The sequence below is a fragment of the Mustela lutreola genome, chromosome 11 (assembly GCF_030435805.1).
Source record: "Mustela lutreola isolate mMusLut2 chromosome 11, mMusLut2.pri, whole genome shotgun sequence".
Taxonomy (NCBI): Eukaryota; Metazoa; Chordata; class Mammalia; order Carnivora; family Mustelidae; genus Mustela; species Mustela lutreola.
In genome coordinates, this window is record NC_081300.1 from 68265054 (window position 1) to 68278413 (window position 13360).

Here is a 13360-nt window from a genome sequence, read left to right on the forward strand (position 1 = left end):
TTGAGCATCTGACTCTTGACCTTAGCTCACATCTTGATCTCAGGGTTGTGAGTTCAAGCCCTGCACTGGGCTCCATTCTGGCCATGGAATCTACTTAAGAAGAAAGAAAAGAAAAGAAGAGAAAAGGAAAAAAAAAAGAAGAAGAAGAAAAAAAGGAAAGGGAAAAAAAAAAAAAGACACAACCATCAAATTCCTACCCCTTTGAAAATCACATTTGTCATGTCAGGCACAAAAGAAAACTGGGAGACCCAAGCTGGCCCTGGGTATACTGAATGAATGAGGAAATAGAGGCTATACAGCCTTTTCCATTTCTCAGGCATCCTCTTTAATCTATAATTAATTTATGGGAAGGATGTTCTGAATACTAACCAATCCCCACCTTCCATCATAACTCTGATCATAAGCCAAAAAAAAAAAAAAAAAAAAAAAAAGGCAGTATCAATAGATAACCAGCAGACTTTAGGGTAATCCTAGTAACTAACACTTTATGTGCACAAGAAAGTAAGAATACTAACTACAGGGGCGCCTGGGTGGCTCAGTGGGTTAAAGCCTCTGCTTTCGGCTCAGGTCATGATCCCAGGGTCCTGGGATCGAGCCCCGCACCGGGCTCTCTGCTCGGCAGGGAGCCTGCTTCCTCCTCTCTCTCTGCCTGTCTCTCTGCCTCCTTGTGATCTCTGTCTGTCAAATAAATAAATAAAATCTTTTAAAAAAAAAGAATACTAACTACATTAAGACCTGGAGTCCAACCAGCTCCTGGCACTTGGCCACTCCAAGTGGTACCAAGGAAAGTACTATGTAGAGGATGTAGCTCTGTTTCCAGATATTAATTACAAATGATCTGAGGGAAGTCATGAATCACTAAATTCTACTCCTGAAACCAATATTATACTATATGTTAACTAACTCAAATTTAAATAAAAATTTGAAAAAATATAAATAAATATAAACAAAAAATATAAATATAAAAAATATATAAATAAAGATATATATAAATATAAAAAAAATAAAATATAAATAAAAATAAAATTTGAAAAATATAAATAAAATATAAATATAAATTTAAAAATTTGTGTGGCATAGTGATGTTAGCCAGAACAATGGGTTTCTACTAGATTTATCCACATGAAATTGCTGTGTTTAAAAGTCAAAACCAGGGCGCCTGGGTGGCTCAGTGGGTTAAGCCGCTGCCTTCGGCTCAGGTCATGATCTCAGGGTCCTGGGATCGAGTCCCACATCAGGCTCTCTGCTCAGCAGGGAGCCTGTTTCCTCCTCTCTCTCTCTCTGCCTGCCTCTCTGCCTACTTGTGATCTCTGTCAAATAAATAAATAAAATCTTAAAAAAAAAAAAAAAGTCAAAACCAGTCTCCTATCACAATTTCAAATGGTTTAAACCAATAGCTTCAGGTTTGCCATGAATTTGTTGTTCAATGAGCCACTTTACCTCTCTGGAACTCAGGTTCCTCACCTATACAGTGTGACTGGAGGTCTCTATGATCTCCAAAACAGTCTCTGGGGATAGTCGGTGATATCCCCCACCTTCGTAACTCATATATCTGCTATTAATTTACTTTTTGGATCTTTTTGGAGAGTGATAATTTTTCACTGAAGACAATTTGTTTATGCTTCAGGTAAGCTCTCTGGCCTTGTGGGATGCTTTTGAAGAGGCTGCGGACAGAATGAGAACAATGGCCCCTGTGAGCAGCCATGTAGCCCAGGCAGCCAGCCCTCTTTGCTCCTGTCCCTGGATGGCTCAAGCAAATAAGGCTCACAATGAGAAGTGAAAAGCAGGCCTCAGGCCATCCCAGCTCTCAAATTCTGAAGCCCCACCTGGATCTATCATCCATCTTAAATGGCATCAGAGAGCCAATTTGGCATGAAAAATAAAGTGATACATCAGGAAACCTTCAAGTTATTATTAATTAAAATTTGAGGAAATTACAGTGCTTAAATTCTTATATAATTTTTTGTGTGCTACAGCTACTCTGTCCTTTAATTATTTCCTAAACTAAACATAAAACCATGAAATATGGTGTATAATTAAACAGTAGCTATTTTCTTATGGGCAAAAGAATCTGAATGTCTATTTAAAGATTACAAAGCCAAAACTAATTAAAGGGCTGACAAAAAAGAAGATACATTGCTCCCTGAAATAAGTGAAAAATCAAAAAAGTTCAAAATACTATTTTACTTGGACCAAGTTTTTAAAACGACAGTAACATAAATACAAGATGAGAAAGATTCTGAAGGCAACCTCTTGGAAAGCAGGCACTTTTTCTTAAAGTGACTTCATCAAGCAATGCAATGACAACATACAAAACTGAACATCACTGAACAGTTACACACACATGTACATAACGGAATCACATGGATGACCAGCCAGAGAGTCCCTCACTGCGCTGAGAAGGGAGAGGCACACTCAGAACAGGATAATTACTGGGTGACCAGACCATCCTTACACGGATGGCCAAACCACTATTCCTTCTTGGTTCTTCACCTATGAATGATTACAGCTGACTGGGAGCAACCACCATACAAGGGCAATCTGGCCCATAGCAAAGGTAGAGAAAAAACCAGAAGGCCAAAATCAGCATTTGTGATCAATTTTCAAGCTGGTCTCCAGCAAAGACTTCTAACTAAACAGAAGACAAAATTACAGGTTCTGTTTAGCTTGGGGAACAGCTGAGCAGTCTTCTGCCCTTCACAGAATGCCGCCTTAAAACAGACAACCCAGGGAAGGGCAGAATGCTCCAGAAGCACTCAAGAGAAGGTGGCTTTTGGCTCTCCAGGACAGCACAGGAAAAACTCGCAGGAGAGAGTTGCTGAGGTCAGGTTTTAGAGGATAAATAGGCATTTGTGAGGAAGAGGGCAGGTGGAGAGGCCCTCCAGGTAGAAAGACTCAGAAGAGGGGCAAGTGTGCATCTGCTATGCAGAATAAAAGAGGGCAAAGGGGGGAAAGGAGGCCTCAGATGTCAAACACTTCAGTCTTCATCAAGCAGGTATGAGTAATCAGAGAAGAAAAGCAATGGGATTTACTTTTCATGAAATGACTCTGGTAACCAGGTAGAATGGTAGTTGATAGATGCTGGCCCACAGAACCCCAGGGTTCCTTGGTGTGACATATGGGCCTACTACATCAGGAAAAGTGAACTTTTCCTCATACAAAAGTGAAAAGAGTACTTTCTCACTACTGTATACTTGGTTGCAAGTAAGACTTATACTTAAAAAAAAAAAGGTGGGGAGGCTGTTGCTTAAGAAAAAAATCGGAAAGAAGAAACCACTGGCCTAAAGAACTGATTCTCGAAGTGGGGAATGGGGAATGAGTGGGATTCTGCCACTCGGGAGGCATGTGGTACTGTAGGAGACACTGGATTTTTTTAAATTTAAAAAAATTTTTTTTTTAATTTAAATGATTTCCCTTTCCAGTTTCCAATGGTTTCGACTGCACTTTCCATAAACCTGCAGGCATTTTTTTTAAAAATCATAAAACACTAAAAAGAATAATAGCTCAAGTCTTTTCACTTTTGGCAGGTCTGCAGATATCTAGTTCTCATAGTTAGTTTCCAGGAGGTTATGAGCTCTACTGGCAGATTTCAAAGGAACAGTTAACTCGCTCCAGGTTTTTTTATAGGAAAATTCACTTAGCCACAGTTCTCAGAGACATTTTGGTTATCACGCTGGGGGTAGGTGTTGTTGGCATCTGGTGGGTAGAGATCAGGGATGCTGCTCAACTTCCTACAAGGCATGGGGCAGCCCCCCAACAACAAAGATGATCTGGCCCAAAATGTCAGTAGTGCTGAGGTTGAAAAACCCTGATCTAAAGGATGGACTGAAGGAGAGAGATCAGAAATAGACACACTAATAAGCCTACTGCAGAGCGCCTGGGTGGCTCAGTGGTTAAGCCTCTGTCTTTGGCTCAGGTCATGATCTCAGGGTCCTGGGATCGAGACCCACATCGGGCTCTCTGCTCAGCAGAGAGCCTGCTTCTCTGCTCTCTTTCTGCCTGCCTCTCTGCTACTTGTGATCTCTCTCTATCAAATAAATAAACAAAATCTTAAAAAAAAAAAAAAGACTACTGCAGTTATCCGGGGCACTTGGGGGGCTCAGTTGGTTGAGCAACTGCCTTGGGCTCAGATCATGATCCCAGGACCCCACAGAAGACTTTCCACTCAGCGAGCAACCTGCTTCTCCCTCTCCCGCTCCCCCTGCTTATGCTATCAAGTAAATAAAATCTTAAAAATAAAATTAAAAAATATTGCAGATATTCAAAAACATGAGGATGGGAGAAGGCAGTAGCACTGAGAGAGGCATGAGAGATAACCCCATTGAGTCTCAGTCAGCAGAAACACTGAGGCCTTGTCCCAATGTGAAGAAGAGGCTTGGGGATTTTTCTACAAACAGAGAAGGGCAGAATGTTCATCTGCTATAATCTGTGGGAGCTGGGAATTTTAGTAGCTAGGGCTAATAATAAAAATAAGTCCTTCAAATTTGCCTTTATTTTTCCACTCTAGACTGTTATTATGTTACTGCCACCGCTTTGCATGTACAGAAACTCTAAGCAAACACTGGAACTTTGGTCTCTGCATTTTCTGGACAAAAGTTTCTATGGTAAGAACTTTACAGATTGGCGGGGGAAGGGGGGATGCCTGGGTGGCTCAGTTGTTAGGCAGCTGCCCTCGGCTCAGGTCATGATTCTGGGGTTCTGAGATTGAGCCCCGCATCCAGCTCCCTGCTCAAAGGGAGATCTGTTTCTCCCTCTCCCACTCCCCCTGCTATGTTCCCTCTCTCGCTGTGTCTCTGTCAAATAAACAAATAAAATCTTTAAAAAAAAAAAAAAAAAAGAACTTTATAGATGGGAAGAGAAAATGGCAAGGAAGTTACTCAAAACCCACATCATCTACTACGAATCAAGGTCACACCTACCTGTGGTTTATCCAGTGAGGAATATTATAGTCATCACCCAGACAAGAATCACGAGGCGCACTTCGATTATGTAGCTAGAAGAAAAAAGCCAGGTCACAGATCAGCTAGAAAACAAGGAGGCTATGGAACTGCTCTAACTTTTCTTTTCTATTTTTTTTTAAGTTTTTTTTTTCCATTTTATTTTATTTTATTTCTTTTTTTTTTTTTTTTAAAGATTTTATTTATTTATTTGACAGACAGAAATCACAAATAGATGGAGAGGCAGGCAGAGAGAGAGAGAGGGAAGCAGGCTCCCTGCTGAGCAGAGAGCCCGATGCGGGACTCGATCACAGGACCTGAGATCATGACCTGAGCCGAAGGCAGTGGCTTAACCCACTGAGCCACCCAGGCGCCCCTATTTTATTTCTTTTCAGTGTTCCAGCATTCACTGTTTATGCACCACAGCCAATGCTCCATGCAATACGTGCCCTCCTTAACACCCACCACCAGGCTCACCCAACCCCCCAAGCCTCTCCCCTCCAAAACCCTCAGTTTGTTTCTCCGAGTCCACTGTATCTCATGGTTCATTTCCCCCTCCAATTTCCCCCAACTCACTTCAACTTTTCTGTTCTGAAGTATTCATTCTTTTATTGTTTTCAAGATTTTATTTATTTGACAGAGTGAGACACAGTGAGAGAGGGAACACGAGCAGGTAGAATAGGAGAGGGAGAAGCAGACTTCCCACCAAGCAGGGAGCCAGATGTGGGGCTTGATCCCAGGACCCTGGGATCATGACCTGAACCAAAGGCAAATGCTTAACAACTGAGCCACCCAGACGCCCTTATTCAGCAGTATTCTCAAGACCACCCTAGTACTAGGAAATTGGTTTAGGAAGCACTCCAAAATCGAATTACCTTGAACAACGGGACAGCATGTAATGGTTGCTCCCCCATGCATACCAAGTCCACACCAATTCCTAAAAAGACAGAAGACGAAAAGAGATTGGGGTGGAGGTGGGAAAAGTAGAGATAAGTGTCCTAATCTATTAACAATACTATTTAAGCGGGTCAGGGTATGAGGCAAAGCTGACTTCCCATCCTATGATTTATAACCTTATTTGCCTACAGAGCAGAGAAATAAATAGATGCGTTTTTGTCTCTTTCCTCTTTACCAGGTCCCATCACAGCCTGCAATTATTAAATCCTTGACAATTAGCCTTTGACCGCTTTGTAAATCATGATTGGTCAAAAAGACAACCCAGGCCCCATTACTCAAGTTTCAAGGCCAGAAAGGAACAGGAACTTTGTTATTTCAGTAAAAAAGCAAAACAATCCATATCATTTAATGGAGCTTCTTCACTGGCAATCAGGATCTACATTCCACCTCCATCTTGTTGTTGAAGCACAAATTTAATGAGGCCAGGGTTACAAGCTGGGGTAGCAGGGCACATCATGGAGGGAGGACAGGATCAGAGGATCTGATGGTCCTCCCCAAGGCAGACTGATGGCACACCAGTTCCTTGAAACGATCCCCCCAAAAAGAGTTCTCCAGTGTCATTTATATTTGCAAAACCCTGAGTACCATTAGAGATAGACAAGATACACTAACATATTAAAACCTGCAATTAGGGAATCTGCCTAAACTGTGTATGACCCAGCACTTCCCAAACCAACTTGACCACGGAACTTTTTTTGTCCCCTAACACTGTTCACATCTCCAGGATCTCTGACACACAGAACCAGGGAAAGCTCAGAGTTCTACGGGTAAGTGAGGCTATAAACACTCAGAGACAGCACAAACCAAGGAACATTACCATTATCTATCATCCGCTGCTTGGTCAAGATCATGAGTAGACGGTCCACTTCAAACACACCCACCCCAGGCGTGATCACCACAGACATTTGCCCAGTTCGGTCAAAGTTGCGGTTGATGTAGTGCTTGTCAAACACTTGAAAGAAACCAAAAGTTCTCAAATGAAGAGGTTATAGCTTCTCAGAAACCAGCCACTGGTGAGCCTCTCTGTGCCCTCAGGGTATTTTGTCCATGTTTCTTTGCAGCGACATTCTCACCTGAATTCTAGTTAGTCGTGTGTACATCTGCCTCTCCCCATCTACGTTAAGAACTATTTGAACACAAGACTATGTCACATTTGCCTTTGCTAACACTCCATCACTGATGCCTAATACTTGCCTTTTGCAGCATTAAATGCTCAAATTTTATGTCATTAATTTAAACAATCCATAAATGAGTCTGTATTGAAATTCATAAAAATCAAATATTAATCTAAGACAATATTTAAAAGAGTGGACTTTGTGTATCTGGCAAGTTAATTTTTCTTTCTGTCCTATACAATCCTGACTTTAGAAAACCAAAGATGTTCCAATATGACTAAAAGACTGACTAACACAAGACCCTGTGCTTTAGAATCCCCAGCACACCTGGGTGTAGACCCATGGGCAGGTTATATGCAGTGAAGTGACCACACATCATCACTTCCACCACTAGCCAGTGTCAACGGATGCCTAACCAGAGCTGGGCCAATGAGATTGTGCTGGGAACATGGAATTCTGGACAGAGAGGAGAGAGCTGACCGCAGAGCTGGGAGCTGACCACTGTTCTAGGAATACCTGCTCTTGCAGTTCCTAGAGCCACCTTGGTCCCCACCTTCTTCTGCATGATGTTCAAGCCTTCCCTGGTGGCCTCACCAGGTTTCTATATCCTGAGAGTAAATTTCCCTTTTTGTGTAAACCAATTCAGTAGGTTTCAGTTATTTGGAAACAAAGCGTATCACCTCACACATATATGCTGGAACAAACCTTTGGAAGAAATCACACCACACTGTTAACAAGGTTCCCTCTTAGAAGGGAACTGACAGTAGAGGGAGGGGAGAGATCTTCCTTTTTACTTGATATACCTCTGATTATTTGAATTCTAGAAACATGAGTTCCTTTTGTAATTTAAAAAAAAATCTTTTTTTAATTCCCTAGAAGCAATTGAGGGATAAGGTAGAAAATATCAAGAACACAGTTTTAGTAAAGCAGCCCAAGGAAGATTCCTTCCAGCTCTTTACTCTCAGGTTACCATGAGAAGCAGATGAGAACAGCAGAACCAAAAGCTTAATGTTGGCCATTAAAACCATCCAATCAGAAGTTATTGCTTTCAATTAATCTTTGAGGTAAGTGGGTGGGGAGATTATCAACTGGATCTAGGTCTTTGGATGATAGTAAAAAGAAGTTCATAGCCTGGGTGCCTGGGTGGCTCAGTGGGTTAAAGCCTCTGCCTTTGGCTCAGATCATGATCTCAGGGTCCTGGGATCGAGCCCAACATTGGACTCTCTGCTCAGTGGGGAGCCTGCTTCCTCCTCTCTCTCTCTGCCTGCCTCTCTGCCTACTTGTGATTTCTGTCAAGTAAGTAAATAAAATTAAAAAAAAAAAAAAAGAAGAAGTTCATATCCATGTGGTAAACAAGATGCCAGCTCACCATGGCTAGTGTCCTTACTCACCATTGAATGACAGATTGATGGCCTCTAGGTAGTTTCCTTGTGCTGAGGTAGAATTGTCTCCTTGAGGAAAACCCTCTGAAGCAAAAAAACACAAGAAGGAAAAGTATCTCATGAAAGATGAACTCTAAAAGAACAAGCAGAAAGTAGTTGGACAGGGCCGCCCAACCCTGTAGTAGGAACATTACTGAACTTACTGCATACCTAATGAACAATGGACGCAACTAGAAATAGAAACCCGACCAGAAGCAGAAACTATGCCCAGCACTGGGAAGGAAGCAAGCATGAACCTCTTCACCTCCCCTCCTTCATCTCTCCATCCTCCTTTCCCTGCCGCACCTCCTATCATATGTATGCAGTACCTGCCTGTTCCAGTCGCACCAACACTGGATACTGGATGAAGAGTTTTTTAATGGTCACAAGGAGTGAAGTCCACTCTTCTCTCCTTTCATTCTGCACCACCACTCTGAAAGGAATATTGTCATAAATACTGAAGAGCTTATTATTTACATCAGGTCCTTCACAGGGTTTTGAAGGAAAGGAGAAGATGGGATTCCCAAGGTTAGGGTAATTTACCATATAATAACAAGTATTAAAGTCAAATGCACATAACAAACATTAACAAAGGAATGTAATCACATAAACAGTCACACAGATTGAAAACAAAAATAAAATATTTTGGAGCGCCTGGGTGGCTCAGTGGATTGAGCCGCTGCCTTCAGCTCAGGTCATGATCTCAGGGTTCTGGGATAGAGCCCCACATCGGGCTCTCTGCTCGGCGGGGAGCCTGCTTCCCCCTTTCTCTCTGCCTGACTCTCTGCCTGCTTGTGATCTCTCTCTCTGTCAAATAAATAAATAAAATCTTTAAAAAATATATATTTTAAAACTGCCTTGAGATTGTATTAATACCTAGCATTGAGTAGGAATATGAAATTTTCACATAATGAATTACAATTAGGGAATATATAAAAACCCTAAATGAAAATATCTGGGGGCGCCTGGGTGGCTAAGTGGGTTAAAGCCTCTACCTTCGGCTCAGGTCGTGGTCCCAGGGTCCTGGGATCGAGGCCCACATCGGGCTCTCTGCTCGGCGGGGGACCTGCTTCCTCCTCTCTCTCTCTCTGCCTACCTGCGATCTCTGTCTGTCAAACAAATAAATAAAAATATCTTAAAAAAAAAAAGAAAATAACTGTATGTATGTTTTACATATATATCCGATAAACATGTCTAGGTCAGGAAACTAGATTAATAGAATATGTGCTGCCGAAGCGAGCACAGGAAACTAGATTAATAGAAAGGGATGGGTTGGGGCGAGCCTCACTGGCTCACCCAGTGGAGCATGAGACTCTTGATCTAGGGTTGTGAGTTTGAGCCTCATGTTGGGCATAGAGATTACTTAAAAATAAAATCTTTTAAAACAAGTAAGAATGGACACCTGGGCGGCTCAGTCGGTTAAGCGTCTGTCTGCAGCTCAGGTCATGATCCTGGAGTCCCAAGATCGAGCACCACATCAGGCTCCCTACTTGGCAGGGAGCCTATGCCCCTCACCTGCTCATGCTTTCCTGCTCTCTCTCTCTCAAATAAATAAATAAAATCTAAATAAATAAATAATACAAATGGGGCACCTAGCTGGCTCAGTAAGTAGAGCTTGCAACTCTTGACCTCAGGTTTGTAAGCTGGAGCTCTACGTTGGGCATGGAGATTACTTAAAAATAAAATCTTTTTTTTTTTTTTTATTGTATTTATTTATTTGAGAGACAAAGAGAGGTGCCGAGCAGCTGAGCAGGAATCCCAATTCAAGGCTTGATCCCAGGAACCTGAGATCATGACCTGACCCGAAGGCAGATACTTAACCAACTAAGCCACCCAGGTGTTCCTTAAAAATAAAGTATTTTTAAAAAAAAAAAAAAAGGGTGCCAGGGTGGCCCAGTGGGTTAAAGCCTCTGCCTTTGGCTCAGGTCATGATCTCAGGGTCCTGGGATCAAGCCCTGCATAGGGCTCTCTGCTCAGCGGGGAGCCTGCTTCCTCCTCTCTCTGCCTGCCTCTCAGCCTACTTGTGATCTCTGTCTGTCAAATAAATAAATAAACAAAATATTAAAAAAAAAAAAAAAGGAAAGAAAGAAGTGATAGGTGGCAATCTATTTACTATAGACCTTCTGAACCATGTGAATGTACCACAAGAAGTAAAATTTAAATTTAAATGAAAATACATACATTTGCATTAAATTAGCAATTTTATTTTTTTTTAAAGATTTAATTTATCTATTTATTTGACAGAGGGATAGAGTCAGAGAATACAAGCAGGGGGAGTGGCAGGGGAGGAGAAGCAGGCTCCCAGCTGAGCAGGGAGCCTGATGCAGAGCTCCATCCCAGGACCCTGGGATCATGACCTGAGCAGTAGCTTAACTGACTGAGCCACCCAGGTGCCCCTAACCTAGCAATTTTAATGCTAGGAACTTATCCTAAAGAAACACACAGCAGTGGGTGCCCGGGTGGCTCAGCTGGTTAAGCATCTGCCTTCAGCTCAGGTCATGATCCTGGGTCCTGGGATGGAGCCCTGAATTGGGCTCCCCGCTCAGTGGGTAGCCTGCTTCTTTCTCCCTCTCCCCTGCCTCTGCACATGTTCTCTCTTGATATCTCTCTCAAATAAATAAATAAAATCTTTTTAAAAAGAGAGGAGGAGAGAAGGAAAGAGAGGAGAGAAAGGAAAGGATAGAGGGAGGGAGGAAAATGGGAGGGAGGGAGAGCAAGAAGGAAGGAAGGAAGGCAGACAAAGGGAGTATCCGGGTAGCAGAGTCAGTTAGTGTCTGACTCTTGGTTTTGGATCAGGTCATGATCTCAAGTTGGGCTCTACACTCAGTGCTGAGTCCATTTAAGACTCTCTCTCCCTTGGCACCTGGGTGGCTCAGTTGGTTAAGCAACTGCCTTAGGCTCAGGTCATCATCCTGGAGTCCTGGGATCAAGTCTCACATCGGGATCCCTGCTCGGAGGGGAGTCTGCTTCTCCCTCTGACCTCTCCCCTCTCATGCTCTCTCTCAAATAAATAAAATCTTTAAAAAACAAAACAAAACTCTCTCTCTCTCATCCTATGCCCCTATCTCCCCAGCTCTTACCCTCTAAGATAAATAAATCTTTAAAAAAAAAAAAAAAAAAAAGAAAGAAAGAAAAGAAACACACAGGACCCAGAATAGCCAACCCAATATTGAAAGAGAACAAAGTTGGACACCTTTGAAGCTTCAAGAAGCTACAGTAATAAACACAGTGTGGCACTGGTGAAATAGTAGACAAACAGATTAATGGAACAGAATTGAGGACCTAGAAATAGAATCCCCAAAATATATCAATAGATCTTTGACAAAGAAGCAAAGATAACACAATGGAACAAAGATATTCTTTTCAACAAATGGTGCTGGAACAACTGGACATCCACATGCAAAAAAAAGAGAAAGAAAGCAAGCAAGCAAGCCAGACACAGACGTTACACTCTTCATAAAAATTAACTAAAATATATGCTTTGATCCTGGGTTTTGGCAGAAAACTTTTTAAAAACCAACTCAAAGTAGATTGTGGACCTAAATATAAAATGTAGAACTATATTGGACACCTGGGTGGCCCAATTGGTTGGGCATCTGCCTTCGGCTCAGGTCATGGTCCCAGGGTCCTGGGATTGAGTCCCACATTGGGCTCCCTGCTCCACAGGAAGTCTGCTTCTCCCTCTGCCCCTCCTCTTACTCATCAATCTCTCTCTCTCTCAAATAATAAATAAATAAAATCTTTAAAAAAAAAATAAAACTATAAAACTCCTAAAAGATAATATACCACAAAACCTAGATAACCCTGGGTAGGATGATGACTTTTTAGATTCAACACCAAAGCCACAATCCATGAAACAAAAAGACTAATAAGCTAGATCTTATTAAAATACAAAAACTTCTGCTCTGAGACAATGTTAAAAGAATGAGAAGACATGCCACAGACTAGAAGAAAATGCTGGCAAAAAACACATTTGATAAAGGACTATCATCCAAAATACACAAAAAACTCTTAAAACTCAACAGTAAGGGGCGCCTGGGTGGCTCAGTGGGTTAAAGCCTTTGCCTTTGGCTCAGGTCATGATTCCAGGGACCTGGGATCTAGGTCCGCATTGGGCTCTCTGCTCAGCAGGGAGCCTGCTTCCTCCTCTCTCTCTGCCCGCCTCTCTGCCTACTTGTGATCGCTGTCAGATAAATTTTAAAAATCTTAAAAAAAAAAAAAAAACTCAACAATAAGAAACAAACAACCCAATTCAAAATAGGCAGAACACCTAAAAAGACACCTCAGATGATACACACATGGCAAATAAGTATATGAAAAGATGATCCACATCATGTCATATGGGGAAATGCAAATTAAAACAACAATAAGGGACCACTATATACTTATCAGAATGGCTGAAATCCAGGACACTGACAACACCAAATGTTGGTAAGGATGTGGAGCAACAGAAACTGTCATTCTTTGCTGGTGGGAATGCAAAATAATGCAGCCACTTTGGAAGACAGTTTGGTGGTTTCTTAAACACACTCTCATCATATGATCTAGCAGTCAAACTCCTTCATATTTGCCTAAAGGAGATGAAAACTTGGGTCCACACAAAAACCTACACACAGATGTTTATAGAAGCCTAATTTATAACTGCCAAAGCTTGAAAGCAACCAAGATGTCCTTCAGTAGATGAATGGATAAATAAATTGTGGTATATCCAGACAATGGAATACTACTGAGTGCTAAAAAGAAATGAGCCATGACAAGACTTGAAGGAAACTTAAGTGCATATTACTAAGTGAAAGAAGCCAATCTGAAAAGATTATATACTGTATGATTCCAACTACATGACTTTCTGGAGAAGGCAAAACTGTACAGACTCTAAATAGATCAGTGGTTGCCAAGGATTAGGGCTTTGGAGGAAGGGATGAATAGTGAT

The 13360-nt window shown here is 41.8% G+C and overlaps 1 protein-coding gene across 14 annotated transcripts in view; it reads right to left on the reverse strand.

Moving 5' to 3' along the window:
- DEPDC5 (DEP domain containing 5, GATOR1 subcomplex subunit) overlaps positions 1-13360 on the reverse strand; it is a 140345-nt gene that overhangs the window by 78644 nt on the left and 48341 nt on the right. For all 14 annotated transcript variants that reach the window (XM_059139141.1, XM_059139140.1, XM_059139142.1 and 11 more), the window contains 5 exons: positions 8760-8863; positions 8401-8475; positions 6712-6846; positions 5813-5874; positions 4920-4993 (listed from right to left, as the gene is read on the reverse strand). In XM_059139141.1, the coding sequence (XP_058995124.1) occupies positions 4920-4993; positions 5813-5874; positions 6712-6846; positions 8401-8475; positions 8760-8863 (450 nt within the window). The remainder of the gene's footprint in view (positions 1-4919; positions 4994-5812; positions 5875-6711; positions 6847-8400; positions 8476-8759; positions 8864-13360) is intronic.